The 18,100-nt window shown below is 31.8% G+C and overlaps 1 protein-coding gene across 2 annotated transcripts in view; it reads right to left on the reverse strand.

Moving 5' to 3' along the window:
• The window catches only part of LOC118189411 (uncharacterized), a 601,570-nt gene that overhangs the window by 156,938 nt on the left and 426,532 nt on the right, over positions 1 to 18,100 (reverse strand). For both annotated transcript variants that reach the window (XM_085817283.1, XM_085817282.1), the window contains exon 5: positions 3,789 to 3,998. In XM_085817283.1, coding sequence (XP_085673409.1) covers positions 3,789 to 3,998 — 210 coding nt within the window. The remainder of the gene's footprint in view (positions 1 to 3,788; positions 3,999 to 18,100) is intronic.

Raw genomic sequence — 18,100 nt, forward strand, 5'->3', positions numbered from 1 at the left:
TTTATTTCGGAAGGTGAAAAAACTTGATCCAGCACTTTGAACTGTTTGAGGTTCGACAAAGAATCCGGCAGGCTTGTTAGTGAATTCTCACTAAGAGAATCGAAATATGGAGGGAAAATAATTCAGCTCAGTTCAAAATTAAAAATAAGTAAACTGCAAAAATTTCTGTTAGAGTAAACATTTAAAAACAAAATAACTTCATTTTAGAAATAATAAAGTCTTTTAACCTTCAAAATTTACGGTGCATCTTAACATTCCTTGTGAATTAACCTTTAAAACTACGGAAAGAAATATAAATTATTGAAATATTTCAAAGAAAGAGGCATAACGTGTTAAGGAGATAAAATAATGTCTTATAAAAAAGAGGAAAGGAATAAATATTGACGCATAGTATCGCGAAATCAACGTAATTTTACAAAGAAATAAAATAAATATTAAGTATGTATTTAAATAATTCGAATAATATCGGTTTTATGATTATAAAAAAATTGCAAAGCTTCGTGCTTGCATGGAAATCTCTCTCCTCTAGGGATGTTGAATTTGTAATGTTTCGCGAAAGATGCAACAACTAATTTGACGTGAAGTAAAATTAATATTTAATGCATTTTTTGTTAAGCGAAAAAATGGAAAAGCAGAATCATTTCATTCAACGTTTACAAGCTAAGAGCACTTCTGTTGAAGATTTCTACGAAAATACTCAAGCACTTAATGAATAAACTTAATTCGAAAGCTTCATAAAAATGCAGCAATTCCTTAAAATGAAAGTCAGTGTTTGTGCATCAGAACTATCGTGAATGTTACCAACTTCTGTTATTTGTTTATTGAAATTCTATTAGCAAAGCAATTATACGATGAAGTATTTTTAAGAACCGAGTTTAAAGCGTAACTGAAAAATAATTTCAAATCATAAATGGAAATACTAGAAGAAGTGCTATGCTGTATTTTATTTTTATTTGCCTCAAGATATTAACTCATTCCTCTCCTAATTATCAAATACAAAATTACCAAGCATAAAAGTTGTGTATCTAATTTCTTTAATTATTTCATATTACATTAATTACAGAAAGCAGGTAAGCTACTTAAGTCTTACTTTTTAAAACCATCTAGGATGTAACATGAAAACCTCACATTAAATATATTTTCTTTCAGTGCGTCTATTCATATTGAGTACAGTGTCACTGTACATAAGTATAATGAGCTGCTGGATAGAGATTATAATGTTTTCTGCAATTTAAACTATTTAGTTAGTATTTTATTGTATAAACAACAATAAAGATCATCAAAAGTATAACTCATTGAAAGGTTGAATTATTGACATGATATGCAATCATATTACCCTACCATCGTATAAATCCATTAGCATTTAAACACAGAAGAAAAAACTTTTAGCAGTATTACACTAGCCTCTGGTTATGTATGATCTCTGTTACAGTAAAAATTCAGTTTTCAGCAATGAATTTTTTAAATTTCGAACACGAAGAATCTAGTTGCATCATATACAGTTTTGGCTCTTAATATTTCAGGCGGAAGCTATTTAAACATTAGCATAAACATTAGCTTTTCATTTCAGGTTGTTAAGAGTTAACGATGTTTAGTTTGGAACAGCAGTGTGCACTTATTGATTATATTTTATTTCTATTGGAGAAAAGTTTCTTAAATAATAATGAAAGATACATCATATTTAATTCTTTGTAAAGATGGCATTCTGAATAAAATAAAAACAATTTAATGCAATATACATAAAATGCCAGTATTTAGTTTCTCGAATTCTTTGTGGTAGAGGTATTATTTATTGTTTTTAACTTCAAGTTTCACCGAATACGTTTAGCTTATGTGAACAACTTGTATTTATTAAACTGAATTGTCCCTTATTTATTTAAAGCAAATAAATATTTTAGTTTGCAAAAATTAAGATTACTTAAAAAAACTTAAGGTATATTTCTACGAGCAACTGCTTGTAAACTTTATCTTATGCTATATAAAACTTAGCCATTATTATAAATTTGTATTTTCGTTTTTCACTTTCCTTATTCTTTATATCAAGGCAGTTTGTAAAGCATATTTTTGAATTAAGATGCAAATTTAATATGAATCAATATAATATTTTTGCTTGAATTCTCATTACTAATTGCTCTGCGAAGGATTACGGGGGAGTCATAAAGCTAATTAATTTCTCAACTGCTCAGTTTTTGCTATACCATTGCTACTGTTGAACTTTACCATCATAAGTTCCATTTCTCATTAATTGACGAAGAGTGTTGAAAAAGTTATCGATAAGAGAATTACAGGTGGTTCAATTCTTCTAGTTTGCTTTCACTTAAATTTCTGCATTTCTCGTTGATGTTTATTTAATAACATATTTAATAATATTTGCATCACTTAGCAAACTTTAAGCATAATGTATTTATAAGGGTCTTATTTTAAATAAAACATTCATTATGAATTGGATCTTTGTTTGAACTTCTTCTTTCCATATTGCTCACCATAATGCAAAATAGTTGGTTTTGTATTTAAACTTATGTTTGTGGATGAGAGTGTGTCTGGCATGCGTTTTGGCTGACTGATTCTAACTAGCTGTAACAAGCTCGGCTCTGCGTTCTTTCGCACGCCGAAAAAATTTTTTTCAAGATGGCAAATTATTGAACCAGCCTGTAGTTTAGTATTTAATTCTGTAGTCTGAGACTACTAATCACTACAGGCTGTTGTCATCTGTAGCAAGAGCCGTGCCCTGTTTTGTTAAAAGATTAGTTTAAATAAAAAGGATGTTTTAAAGCATTCATAAGCCTCTATCGTACTATCTCAGATATAGCGATAATTAGCTAGGTATATATCAGAGCTGTAAGGACTATGTTCTAATATTAGATCAAGTATAAGCTTATATAGCCCCCTTAGATCTCTTAGGAAGACTGAAGGAAAGCTTCGTGTTCAGCTTTGACATCATGCGATCATCCATGAAATCAGCCATAACTTTCGATAGTAGAAGTGTGGTAATAGCCCTAATTAAAATGTACTTTCCACTATAACCTGTTGCAGTATTACAGAAAGTCACCATAGCAACCGCTGCATTTCTAGCACAGATAAAAACTGGTTCAAAGGCACTGGTAAATTTTTATTGGATTAACCAGACAGTAAGAGGTTTACGTTCGAGGTGCTTAAAAGTGCCTTTGTGAAAGAATTCCCTTTGGTGAAAAAAGGGGGAAAACTACAAGCCGAACGTTTTGGTAAATATCAAACTAAGGTTGAAGAGATTATTTTGAGGGAAAATACAAGTCGTGAACGCATTGTATGGGAAGAAACTTGGTGCGGAAAATATTAAAATAATATTGCCTACATTGTTGACTCAAATTTAGGATTCTGATAACCTATGAAATCGGGGTACAACTATTTTAAATTCTGGAACAGCTATCTGAATTGGCGGTAGAATCTGACAGCAGGCAATAGTTAATAAATAATGCACAGCGGGAAAATAGCAGAGGTCAAGCGGACATTTTCTTAGATCTGTTAATTATATAACTCATACAAATTGCATAACTCATTATAGCATAAGCATTGAATATTTCTGAATTAAATTTTTAATCTGAAGATGTCTTTGAAAAGATCATTAAATATATCAATTTGTATATAATTAAAAATATAGCTGTCTAGTAAAATAATGCCTAAAATTACTTAAATCAATTTTAAATAGAAATATTCAGAGTTAGACTTCATTAAATGCCATTAAATACCAAATTTATATCGGTTGTATTTATATTTAAAAAAGTGTAATTTTGCATTTTTCAGCTACTTACCGAAGAATCGAGTGACGGTGTCCATACATTGAGGAAAAGACAATCTTCGTTGCCTTCGTAGTGCTTGCTGTAAGGATTGAGTTGGAAACACTTGGATCCGAAGTGGAAAGCTTCCTGAGTCTGGTGTTCATCGCACCACGTGTCCACCCACAAAGGCACGGGTTTTCTCCACCGTAAAGGACCCACTGGAGGTTTTGCATATGCAATGCCCTAAAATATTGGAAGAACAGAAAATCTAATAACTGCTTAGAAATTTCATAAATAAAATTATTCTAGGAGCATATTATATACCACTGCAGATTGAATTTTAATTCATGAAATAAATAAAAGTATCCTAACTTTCATTTTTCTCATTCAATATAAATTTTAGTTAATGATTTGCATATGGAAACAGATGAAACAGAAAGTATTAGTTTGTCTATTTGTCTTAATAGATAAAAATACTGCTCTAAATTTCTGTCAATAATAAAACTCTTTTGATTATATTGTGTTTTTTTGTGTCTTAGTTCATTTGCTCATTTGGTTAAATATTTGCGTTTGAAATAATATATTTAGGGTGTAATTTTGAGTAACTGAATTTATGATCACATATTTCTTTTGTAGAATTCTAGATTTTATGATTTAAAATCCAATAACGTTTCACTTGTGAAGCTAGCTCAGTGTATTCTATAACTTAAGAAACGCTTTTTTTAATACTGTAATATTTTTAATTGAACCTTTTAATGGTATGTTCCAAATATGTAACTCAGTATTAGCACAAAAAGCATTGCAAATGCTTACCGGTTTGGAAAGCTATTCAAACTTATTCCAAACGTCTGTATCTTTGAATTTAAATATAGTATATTTGGACGATGAAATATGGAAATAAAAATCGAAACCTAAAAAAACAATTATTTTTTATTTCAAAATAATGCTTAAAAAATCTTAATTTCGAAAAAGGCGTTCCAAATTACACTTTAAAGAATATGTTCGTATCGATTTTACGGTCAAGGGAAAGGAAAAGGTTTCCATGTTACATAACGAAACAGAATTACTTACGATTTATTTCAAATCATTATGGATTAAGCATACGATACAGAATTATGAAATATATTAGATAATATTATTATGGTTTTGAAAAAATTATACAAACATGATTATGAAATATATGGCATATTATGGTTATACATGGTTTATTACGAAATACGAATACTTATGAAATACGATACTTACGGAAGATCATGTTCCTGATATATTTTACAAAGTGTTTTGCAAAAGAGAGTTAGATTTCATACAAATTAAAAAAAAATATGTATTCTTTTAGAAATTAATTTAATAAAAATTATTAAATTTTAATAAAAATTATTAAATTAAGTTGAGGGCAAATAGTTTTCGGCTGAAGTTTTATTATAAACATTACAATACGTTCGTTTTCTCATGTTGACCTTACCGCAGAACTTTCTAGAGAAAACCAGTGTGGCAGATCAACAATCCTAGATACACAGCGGCTTAATAAAACATGTTTTTCAGTTTTCTTTTCAAGATAAAAATCATCCAAAAGCTAATTTTTTTAGAATTCATATTCTTTTAGACCGCGATTTACAAAACATTACATCTTAGGATGAAAGTACCCCCATCATTTCTTATGAAACATAGAGGGGTAAAAGTTTTACTTGTGTTTCATCCATTAACGAAGGAAAACTGAATAATTTGTATTGGTTAATTATAATTTCATCAATGTCCACAGTATCTTCAGATGAAGGCTTTCCCATAATTTCCCACTGAATACATACCAAAAGAGACAAAGATTTTATCTATGTTTCAGCCTGCTATAAACATAAAACGGAATAGTTTATAACGATAAATATACCTTTCCTCAATAATGTTTGTAATATTTTCATCTGAATGGAAGGTTTTGTTATACTTGTAACCTACCTTGGCTTTGCTTTCTCTTCTACTTCATCAACTCTTACAAGAATGCAAATTAATTTAAGTATAATTAAACATTTTTGCAGAAAGCAACTATTTTGGCAGAATATAAAGTACATTTAAGTGTTTTTGGTTCACCATATATATAATTAAGGGATTCTGGCAGAGACTAACAAGTTTGGCAAAGTGTACTTAAACACACAGCTTTTGACCCAGAGTAATATAATAATTCTCTTTGGCCCTCTCTTTGGGTGAATTTTACTTATCAACTTAAAGTTCAGTTAGTCATTTCTACTTTTGGAATATATTGGATCGAGCCATGATTTAGTAAGGAGTGTTGATTTTTAGATTTCGGACTCAATTAGAATATGAGCATTTGCTCTGAATTACCCGTAAGTACCAGAGGGTAGCTTCAGTTAAACGTTTCACTTTGTGTAATCGAGGTTTTAGTAAACGGCTTTTGTTTTCAACCTTTACTTCGATTTGAGATATTTTTAGTTAAAAGATAATAAAGTCGTCAATGGTGAGTCGTGTAACAATCCCTAAGGTTATAGCAATGACCGGTAATTTATAGTATTCGAAGACCCATATATACCAATGGGTAACAGTACAAAGTTAAGCAATAAGCAATATATTGCCTTTACCTGCAAAGATAATATGTAATAATTTTCAATTCAAGAAGTATTGACTTTTAAACAGGATAAATACACAATCACTAAGTTATATATAATATAATATAATAGTTATATATAAATATTTCAATCTAAAAAAGATTTTTTACATATACGTAATGAAATCACTTTAGCACGTCCCGTAAACTGGTGTGTTTGTTATCCATGATTTCGAAAACACTGTTTAAGAAGATTTAAATTATATTTTTGGAGTTAAACTTCAGACAGACTGAATGTCATTTTACAGTATCAGTAGTGATTATATAGTATACAGTACGTTCATTTATCAATAGGTTAATTATATTCGTTATTCGGTTTCCGGAAATGGCGTAGTCAATGTTTCTGTCTCCATAAAAACTTAACACGCTCCGCAGTTCGTCTCTAGCAGAATTTGACAGACTGGATTTGGTGTTTTTCTTCTGTTATTTTTTATTTAACGGGAAAGTAAATATTCCTTCCATGCATACTCATGCTTTGTAACTCCTAGTACACCCGACTGAAAATTAGAAAAGCCGTGGTTCGATTACTGGCGGGAGTATATTTGGTTTTTAATGTTGCCCGCTCCAGAAAGCTCAATATTCTCTTCAGTAAAAATATCAGTGTGGCAGATGTATTACAATAAAGTATTTATAATACGAAATATCAACATTTGAATACCAATTTACTAGTCTCTCTAGCATTTTTCTTTCCATATAGAATACTGAAAGAATAGCAGACATTGAAAACTTTAATATCATATAATTATTTAGCCATTCAGCGTGATGGAGTAACTTAATGAACAGAAAAACCATTTGAGTTTCCTATATATATGAAAGAGACAGAATCACTTCAATGTGAATGGACCTATATAAATAAAGACTATATTATCTAGATTTATTTACTTCGAACAAATACTCAATTAGAGAAAATTAAGCGAAAAGGATAACATGAGACAGATGTTAGCCTTTTTCCAAAACAAAAGTTAGTAAAACCGTGAGATTCAATTCTCTGAACTCTTTGTGATTAAAACATTTGCTTGTTAGTACCTCAAAGAAGCTTAACGCTATTCATGCGAGGTAATTCACACGGAGGTTTTGGTTAATAAGTGACATGCTGAAAGTGAATAATCGTAAAAGAATTTCTATATTACATTAAATAATGATCTATTGAAGTAAAATGTTAAAATTTTTTTCAGAAAGCTTTAGTTTTAATACGTGTGACTGAGTCTTGTCTTAAAATAATTACATCTTATCTAATTATACTGAAATTTCTGTAATACAGTATAATTAATTGTATTCAATAGATTCTATAGAGACAAAACATGGCCTAGCTTTCAATTAATACAGAAAGGACATTTCTACTAACCAGCAAAATTGCTGAGAAACACTGGAAGGAAACTCAAACTTTATATTGCTACATCAACATTCACAGCGGAATAATTTGGTTACTTTCATCAATCCATGTGGCATAATGATGAATTCAGTTAGAGCTACTATTGAGCAAAAATATAAAGTCCGTAACTTCCGGAAAAAGCTATTATTTCCTGATACACGCTTGGTTCAAAATTTTTTAACATTTAAAAAATAATATTATTTCATTATGCAAAAAAATTAATCGATTTTATTTATCAAATCAGTGAAAGATAAATCAAATTACCATTACTTAATCTCATTTAATTAAATTTCTCAAATTATAATTTTTCATTCAAAGCCGTGTCAAGTTCACGGCAAGAAATAGTTTTCTCTAAGAACATATTCAAGTCAGAGGTTTATTGACTCAAAGTTTAGGACAGCAAAGAAGGATTATTTAGAAAAAATTGTGGTAGAAAAGAAGCGTTCACCTAGAAGTATGGAGTATACTTACAGAAGTGTTTATGTGTTTTAATGTTTTGATACAAACAATATCCACCTTCTTGAAACAATTTAAAAACTTTGAAGCTGTGTGTAGGAAAAATTTATCCGTTTCTCAAGATCGGTCTGATTTTGCAACTGCCTGCAGCAACAGGAATATGACAAACAATTAGATACCAGAGTAGGCGAAAAAAATGATGAGTATTGCACTTAATCCTGTTCGTCCTGTTCGATAAAGTACCTGATGAAATTTTACAGCCATTTTAGGCGAGCATGCAGATATGGCTTTCTTTTCATGGATGATAAAAGTGCATCTATAGTGAGCGAAATTAGCTAAATTAGATGAATTTCGTGAAACCTGAGGCAATGAAGTAGTAAACCGTTATACAGAAATTATCTATAAATACTCGTGAAAGAACTGTTACATAGCGGAAGTTTTCATGTATACATATACATCATATTAACATCATATTAATGAGAAATGAGGAAGGTGTTTCGCTGAAGCTCTAAGTAACTACAGAAATGAGAACATAAAATGGCGGTGTGATATGTGTATACAAGGTATCGAAGACTTCATTCTAAATTAATGTCCAAAATATATATTTATTTTTGAGATATTCGTTTTTTCTATATCTTCTTTGTCACATATTATTTATAATTAATTGCTGCATAATAGTTTTGTTTCTTACACATTCTTCGATTTCTTTCCATGTATTGCGAGGTAATTTACAAAGTTATCATGGTAACGAAAGTAACATAAATGAGTTAGAATGATGACATATAATGTCGTTCTTCTTTTAAAGGTTTTCCATCATTTGACGTTTTTTAGACAGTAGCCATTCTGTGCAATGAACTAGTTGAGCATTGTTTACTGCCAGTTCCAGGAGCTTCATGAATTTACCTAAATACGTGACGTTCTATAAAATCTCCCGACGGAAAGCTAAAGACCAATATTATCACATAATAAAAGAACAAAACGCGAATATCCGTAAACACCTGCAGGGTTATTTAGGGACAAAGAGTTTGCTCAACAAGGCACTGTTTACTATATTAGTGTTCCTCATCACTCCGCGTTTAGAACTATCTAGATTCAGTCTCTTGATTTGCAAACGTTGTTATATCTAGCTGGATACAGAAGAGGTTTTCTTCGTTGTCATGAAATCATCCCTTATCCAATAAAATGTTTCGGCATTTAAGTGCATTATATCATAATAATCATTTCCCCATGGATCCATAAAAATAAACTAAGTTTATTATTGTCTACATTTTGCAGAATGGTTAGAATGCCCAATTGTACTATTTTTATTCCAGATGCAAATACGCCCAACAGTAAACCTTTGATCCGATTCGAGTTGAATCAGCCATGCGTGGTCTCATTTGGGGAGATCAAGCACGAAATATGGGAACACAGAAAAACTTATAGTTATTTTATGAAAAGGGCTACAGGATCCTTTTTTTTTCCTTTGAGGCATTATTGAATGAATGTCGCTGCTATGAGAAGCAACGGTACCCTCTTGAAGCAACAAATTCCCTCCATTAAATATTTCGCTCTTCAGGGCTGCGGGGACGGTCCCAATTTGCCACTAAATTTAACATCAGCGCTTACGGGAATCAACGAGGGAGCAAGTAGTTATTCTCGAGATATTCTGCACATAGCTTTCGGGAAGACTAGTTGGCGTGAGTGCTTCCAGAGTGATCTTTTGCTCTTTCGATGCTCTTTTTTTATCTTTATTTTTGTTTTGAAGAAAGAAAACAGAATCTGATAGGGGGATCAGAGCCAAAGTAAAACGTTTGCGTAAGAACGTTAGTCTCTGAGTGCTTTCACATCATATTGTTTAAAATCTATTCTGTGCTTTTGTCAGCAAACCTACATTTATCAGAAGTATTTTAATATTACAGTCTATATCGATTTATTGCTCTTCGGTTTATTGTATGTTTCTTTACAAACCAGATATGTCTCAAAATCTGTTTATTTGCCAGTCGATCTGTTCTATTTCTAAAAATTTATTTATTCACTTAGGATCTACATGATATAGACTGGTAATTGCCACAATACTATCTTATCATAATCTTAGGAATGTATTTATTAATACATATCAGTTTATAAGTATTAGGAAAGGAGGTCGTAACTGTTTATCATCTTTAAGTTAAAACAAATGATTTTCATGTCTACTCCCTTTCCTCTCCCATTTCCGAAAAAAAAATCTTGATAGTTTATTCAGAACAAAAGTTTAAATCGAAAGGAATACTTTTGAACTAGGATATTAAAAATTTTGTCTACGTTTATTTTGAAGTATTTCTTTCGCTGTTTAAATTCGTACGAAATATAATGATTTAGACTATATTTTTTTTTCAAAATTTTGGTTCTATATTTTCGAGATTAATTAATTAAAGCTTATAAAATATGTTTCCACAACAGTAATCCAATCTTCCCTCCTACTGCTGGTGGCCTTCCCAATTTAATTACTTTTCAGATGTCAACCGGTGTCGATAATACATTGCTTGCCAAAGGAAACAGAAGCACAATTTAAAATTGTAGCTGTAAACTATATCATATTGTTATTCCAAAGGGGCAATTTGCCTAGAACGGCTATTAATTTCGTTTTGGCATTTTGCGTTGATTCATTACAAACGGCAAATCACTTTTTAAATTGTTGCCACCCAATATTAGAGCCCTGTATTATATTTAAGGAAATTCAATAAAGAAGAAACTGCATAAATGTATTTATGTTTCTCGCATTGTGATAAAACAACGGTACCTAGAGCCATCAAATTTTGAATAACGTTCGTCTCCACTCCAATATGGGCGTCTGGAAGCCCAAATTTAGAATGGGGAATTTCTTTTAATATCTTTTTCATATTTCGTAAAGCATTTATGAGTTTTGATTAAGAAGTTCAATGATTTCAAAGCGAGCAATGGCAACAGTGTACGGAAAAAAATATTTTTATCTCAAGCGCGTGAGACTGTGTATCGGAAATTCTAATGTTAAGCTGTTTTAAATAATTTGCGATATTGCTGTTGAATTAAATTTCATGATATTTAATAAATAAATGTAACACACAGAATGTTAAAAAAATTTCCGAGAAAAGTTCGATCAGATTATTACAATAGTCTTAAATCTAGTAAATAAGTTTGTTTTAGAGTCATTTCTCTTTAATTTTAAGAAAGGGATTACAAAAGAATAAAATAAACATAACATTTTATCACAAAGAATTTACTTTTGCTCATCGACTGTAATAATATTTAGATATTTATAATTATTTATGTGCATTTAAAATAATGGAAATTATGGTATTATAAAGACAGAACAGATTTTTGTAGAAAGCTGCTTTTACTTGGGTGTGTTACCAATAACAGTATTTCAATTTCGAGCACCTTAATCTCTGAATTTTCTTTTCAAATTATTGAGTAACATTGTGATGAGGCTTTTGAATTTGAGTTAGTATTATGTAAATCTTATTTTTGTTTTATTAATTACAAAACTGTTTTTTTTTCTAAATAACATTATAAAACCTTGATTGAATGAGAAGGTATCTGTTGTACTAGATATTTATTAATAGCAAGAGTTTCTCTAAATTTACGCGAGGACGCAATTCCGTTTATGAATTACCTATATTTCAGTTGGACGCAAGACCAAGTTAATATCAGACATTCTTCATAATTATCTCCTATATCTTGCATATCAGTTTAAATAAATCTGAATTAAACATATTATTTCTTTGTATCGTAAGTTAGTTACTTGGTCGGGGTTATTAAATAATGTTTCTAATACAAAAGAAAATATCCAAAATACTCGAATAATTCAAAGTGTTTCGTTGTTATCATTTACAATTGACCTTATTTTTTGTCATCAGAATCATAAAACGACCTGCTGAATGATTACCGCAGCATTATCAATCATCAATTCGTCTCGTGAAAGTATCTTTATTTTGAAAACTTTACTTTTATAAATTTCGTATAATTAATAATGTACAGACAGTAAAATCCTCGAATATTTCACAATTTTGACTGCTATTACAATGAACTGAAAACTTGAATTATGATAAAATTCCGGCAGATGAGAAGAAGAGTTGAGCAAATCTGTCAATTTAAATAAAATCTAGATGTTAATTATTTTAGAGAAACATACGTATATCTCTAGAGCTGCGGTAAGCCATAAACTGAGCTTCATACTTTTTGCTTCGGAACCCCCATTAAACAGAATTCAGATTGCAAACAAAGAGATCTCAAGGGAAATTTAAAATTTTCTGCTTTTACGAACTCAGCAATGTTAAAGAAACCGAAGATATTCATTTGCTTATAGACTTACAATATTTAAAGTATAAGCATACGTTCTGTATTTCTCATAAAGCCAAAATATTTATACGATTCGTTTTATTGCAATATTAAATTTATTGCGGCGCATCATCGCAATCGAATCAGAAATATATGACTGCTATCGATAAATAAATATTAAATTATTAGAGATTCGTAATTTATTTCGTTGTACTTCACATGCTCTGCAAATGTACTTATAAGAAAACTTCGAATCGTAATATTAATTTGAATATATCTGCATGCACATTCTCATTGTGATTAATGGAATTATCGTTTACCCCTCCTGTGCTTAGTGAAGTGGGGCTATATATTTAGCACATCTCTCTGTCCACAGAAAGATCGTGCGAAATTCCATGTTTCCTCCCTCCGAAAATATATAACATTGGTAACACCTAGTGTAACACTGTATAACACTGGTTGGAAGTACGTGTATCTTTTTTAACACTAACTGCATTTTTAGATCATGGAAGACATACATTACATAGAAGTTTTAAAATGCTTTACTTATTTCTAAAGTGACAGAAGAGGATAGCTCTATTACTCATAATAAAACAAAAATTTGATCGCCCATTATCTTGAAATGTGATCTCAAATTAATGCCAACCTATAATATTTTTTTAATTACGATTTTTTCCAAACATTAATTTGAATTTTGCTATTTTTTAAACTTTATGTCTATACTGAAGGTCTATACATCAAGAATGACATATTAGTAATAAACGAAAGAAACATTTTCAATATAGAAAGCACATTACTTCATTTCAACCTTTTGGCTTTAAGAAATTTTGTCCAACGATTGGATTCCAAAGAATGCTCCAATTCTTTTACCTTGCAAGGAATAATTTTGAATATCTTTGAACATGATAAAAGATTTCAGTAAATCGAAAAATATACTGAGTACAAATAAGGAGACATAATAAAAATTTAAGTTTTAAAGTAGCGAGAAAAAAACCGCCCAGACGGTATAGTGGTTAGGGGAGCCTCACTGCGATGCCAAATAGCCAGGGTTCAAATCCTGGAGAAGGCATGAATGTGAAACTGTCTGTCCCTTCATAGGAAGTAACGGTGACGACCTATTAGGTGCCTCCATAATAAAAAGGTCACCGCTTATGGCCTTAGGAGTGGCCAATGTCGTTACAGGCAAGTGCCCACTATTTGTTTAAAAAAAAAAAAAAAAAAAAAAAAAAAAAAGTAGCGAGAAAAACGGTTTTAAAAGGAAATCTATCTTTACTATCATATTTTGGATAAGGAGAAAAGACCTTCAAAGTCGGAAGATGTCAGCCATCACTTGAGGCTATATGTCTGCAGTCTTTCGACGATCATTAGGCAGATATATTTCGATGATCCATAATATTTACATAGTATTTTTTAAAAAACTAAAATCTTTCTCATTTACCTCTAAATAATGTAATAAAAATTTTAAAAATAAAAATTTTAAAAACGCCTAAAATATGCACTTTTATGAAAATGTTAAAAATATGAAACATTTTCATCACAGTTAATAAATATACGCTGCATTTTGTTAAATCGCTTCTTGGGAACATAAAATGTAGTATTACAATCACGTTTATTTAATTTAAAGTTTTTCAAAAATATTCAGTCTGACCGCAATGATTTTTGCTTTGTGAAATAATATATTGTAAAAGATATTAGAAAAGCTAAAACTTATAATACTTGAAATGCCATACCGATTTCAGTCAATTATGTATTTATTTTAAACTGTCTATGTGGTCATATTTAGCAGGATTAATGGAAATTTTTGACTGTAGAAATATCATAAAGAGATCTTTACATGTGTTAGTACTAATGTTTCTTTACATTTCTTATCAGAGATCATTCCAATGATAACTGCATCAATTCTAACAACCTATTTTATTCTAATTTAAAGTTCAAGGTTTTACTATTCTAAATTTTATGACACATAATGGCTTACTCTATTTCTTCACCGCAGCAATACTTGTAATCCGGAATTAAGTACCTGTATGCATACATAAATGCTTATGTACTCTTATCGAGTACTGCTAATAAAGTTTTCGGTCCAGATAATAATTGCCTCTCGCCGAATTTTACCACAGATACCTTCTCATTTCTTTTCTCCAAGTAAAATTCTTCGCATATTCTAGATGAGTTATTTTAAACTATAATTTTTCTTTTAATAAAAGGAAATTCAAAATATCATTACGAGATTGTTTTATCTTTTAGTAACTTTTCACAGTGAAAATATCTTACATTTAAATGCAGAATTTTTACTTTCTTTCAAAACTGCTCAGTGCAGTTTCTAGTCCGAAGTCATAGAAAATTTCGAATGTTTTTTTTAAAGGCTTGCGGAAAGCCTTTATGAAATCAAAAACAATTTTCATATCTCAAGTCTTCGTTCAGAAGTTTATACGTTGCTGTAAGGTAGATTAAGTATCACAGCTTCTAATTTCCGTGGCATTTTACTCATATTAAACTGCGAGTGTTAAGTTTTAATTTTCTATGCCAAAAATTAAGTAAACTCTATAAAGTTGTACTCTATTAATTCTATAAAGGCAATCAAATATAGCCCGCATTTTCAGCAGCAGACATTTTTGGAAATGCATGATAACAATAATATTAGAATAGAAGAGAAGCACGCCAATGTGACAATCAAAATCGCAATAACAACCTTGTATTTGGCGTACATGTATTAAAACAACTGAATGGATTTCGAGGGCAGCTAAAAGTCCCTCCTCATCAGGAGAACGAAATTACTAGAAAGTGGAAAAAAGAAGAAAATTAAAGCATCGGCAAAGGAGTCCCAGAAACACGTGGTCGTTTTCAACACTGCACGTGGTCGTAACCGGATTTTGAATCAGATTTATACTGGCAGCTTTCTTTTACTGAACCAGCCTATCTGATCAAACAATTAAGACATAGACTAAAACGTAAAGAAAATCAGCGAAGTGAAAAAATAGGGAGCAAGGGGAAACTGCACCATTCGAGGTTCAGACTTGTTATGTGAAGGTGCAGTTGCCCCTCGCTCCCTATTTTTTGTCTTCGCTGATTTTCTTTGCGTTTTAGTCTATGTATTAATTGTTTGATCAAATAGCCTGGCTCAGTAAAAGTAGGCTGCAAGTGTAACTCTGATTCAAAATCCGGTTACGACCACGTGCAGTGCTGCCCTCGAAATCGATTGAGTTGTTTTAATATACGTACACCAAATACAAGGTTGTTATTGCGATTTTGAACAATAATATTATTTTTTTTGGAAAAGCAAGGAGGAATCAAATGAGCGCTATCTGTCAAAAAATGTTATGAAACCTACAGAAGCTAGCGTGTTAAGAATTTTAAGTCGTTGAAAATACTGGTTTCAAATTAATAATCATTAACGAAAAGAGATAAATTTTTATGTGTATGAAAGGCTTCAAGAAACCAACTGAAGGAATTCAGTAATAATTTTTTTCAAAGTCAAAACTGTCCCTAAGGAGACAACTATAATAAGCTATCGATGGGTTTTATTTACTTCTTTTCGTAAAGTATAAGATTAATATTCTTCATGCGAGATTTTAACTATCCTTTTCGTTGGGCCAATATACACTCCTAGACAAAAAAAAAAAAAAAAAAAAAAAAAAAAACGGCGCACCGAGAAGATATAAAGCAAACTGGACACAAATTGATATGCATACAGGTTACAACGAAAAAAAAAATTTACATTTTGGCTGCCAATGAATGAACGGTTGTTGCTACAGAGCAACTGGCAGGATATTTAAGAGGAGAAATTACAATTCCAGCTCATAAATTCTTCACGAATGGCATTCCGTGTACTCTGGTAGACAGTAACTATGCTTCGCATACAGGTGCGCGAACGATATGCGCAGATGTTAGAAGTTGAGAGAGGTTGTGTAGTGGCCTCAAAGAAGCCGGTTGGTCTTATCGGCGAATAGCTGGACATTTGAGCAGCAGCGATGCCACTATTAGACGATGTTGGCAGGAATGAGTGAACCATGACCACACACAGCTTCAAGAAGGAAGCGGTAGGCCTAGAGAAATAACGGAACGTAAAGACCGAGCAGTTGTCAGAGCGGCACTCACAGCCCCAGATACATCATTATCATCGATTGTAAGTGCAACTAGTGCTTCAGTGACCGCAAGGACCATTCATAGACGGCTTACAGAAAGGGGGCTGAGGTCACGGCGGCCCTTGCGCCGACTACCATTGACCTCTGTACAACGTCAAGCCCGTTTGCAGTGCTGTCAGGCTCATTTGCACTGAAATGTCACTGACTGGAGTAGAATAGTTTTCTGTGATGAGTCCCGCTTTGCACTGAACCCCGATGACCAGCGAAGGCGAGTCTGGAGACGCCCAAGACAGCGGTGTGATACCAGCCTGACTGATTCCGGCAGACAGGACGACAACTAAGGAGTGACTGTCTGAGGTGTCATTTCATTTCATAGCAGGAGCCCTTTGGTTGTCATCCATCGCAACCTTACATCACAGAAGTACGTCGACGAAGTTCCAAGGCCCGTTGTGTTGTCCTTCATGTCACGCCACCCTGGGCTTACATTTTAGCAAGATAATGCCCAACCCCACACTGCGCATGTTTCTACTGCTTGCCTTAGTGCCTGCCGAACATTATCTTGGCCAACAATGTCGTTGGATCTCTCTCCTATTGAGCAGGTTTGGAGCATTATGGGCAGGACCTTCCAACCAGCTCCGGATGTTGACGATCTAACGCGCCAGTTGGACAGAATTTAGCACGATATCCCTCAGGAGGACATCCGCAACCTCTATTAATCGATGCCAAGCCGAATAACTGTTTACATAATGGCCAGAGGTGGACAAACGCGTTACTGACGTTTTCAGTTTGTGAAGCTCTACCACTTCAATAAATCATCCAATTTTTCTCAAATTTTAATCATTTGTTTTTCTGTACATGTACACCACTTCTACTGATGTTCGTCCCATTCGGATAACTCCTTCTTGGTGCTACGTTTTTTTGTCTAAAAGTGTATATCAAAACCACTTCCAATATATCCTATATATTCTCCAAGAGCTACAGGTACATGAAGTAGAGTTTTTAAAAATAAAACAACATTTAAAAATTTTAAAAATAAAACAACATTTAAAAATTTTAAAAATAAAACAAATTTTACTAAATGGGTGAACATAAATGAACGGAAAGTTGAATTTGTGAAGAATTCGAGAAATTTTGCAACTATTAGAAAAATAAAATGGGATGGCAATAAGGTCATCATCATTATATTTAACACTAGAATGTCTTTTTGATGACAAAAAATTTTAATGTTTCAACGAAGTCCATGGAATAAAATTGTATGTCACTGGCACAGAGTTTCAAATATGCGATTTCTTGAAGTGATATTCTAATTAATAAGGTTGAGAGCACGATATTCGTTAACAGCGACTACTTTAGAGAGACACGATTTATGATGGGAAAGCAAGGCAAGAAGAAGGTTTGAGCTGAAAAATTGTGCTTAAATCAGATTTATTGCAAACTATTGAATCGTCAGTAAAAAGAGAGGGAGTTAACCGATAAGTGGCTGGACCAATCGAATTCACGAGAGAAAAAAATTATTGTGAATTAAACTGAGCTTTAATTCTATACT

The sequence above is a fragment of the Stegodyphus dumicola genome, chromosome 5 (assembly GCF_044657685.1).
Source record: "Stegodyphus dumicola isolate Sdum_Otavi_A_Nest chromosome 5, ASM4465768v1".
In the NCBI taxonomy this organism is placed as follows: domain Eukaryota; kingdom Metazoa; phylum Arthropoda; class Arachnida; order Araneae; family Eresidae; genus Stegodyphus; species Stegodyphus dumicola.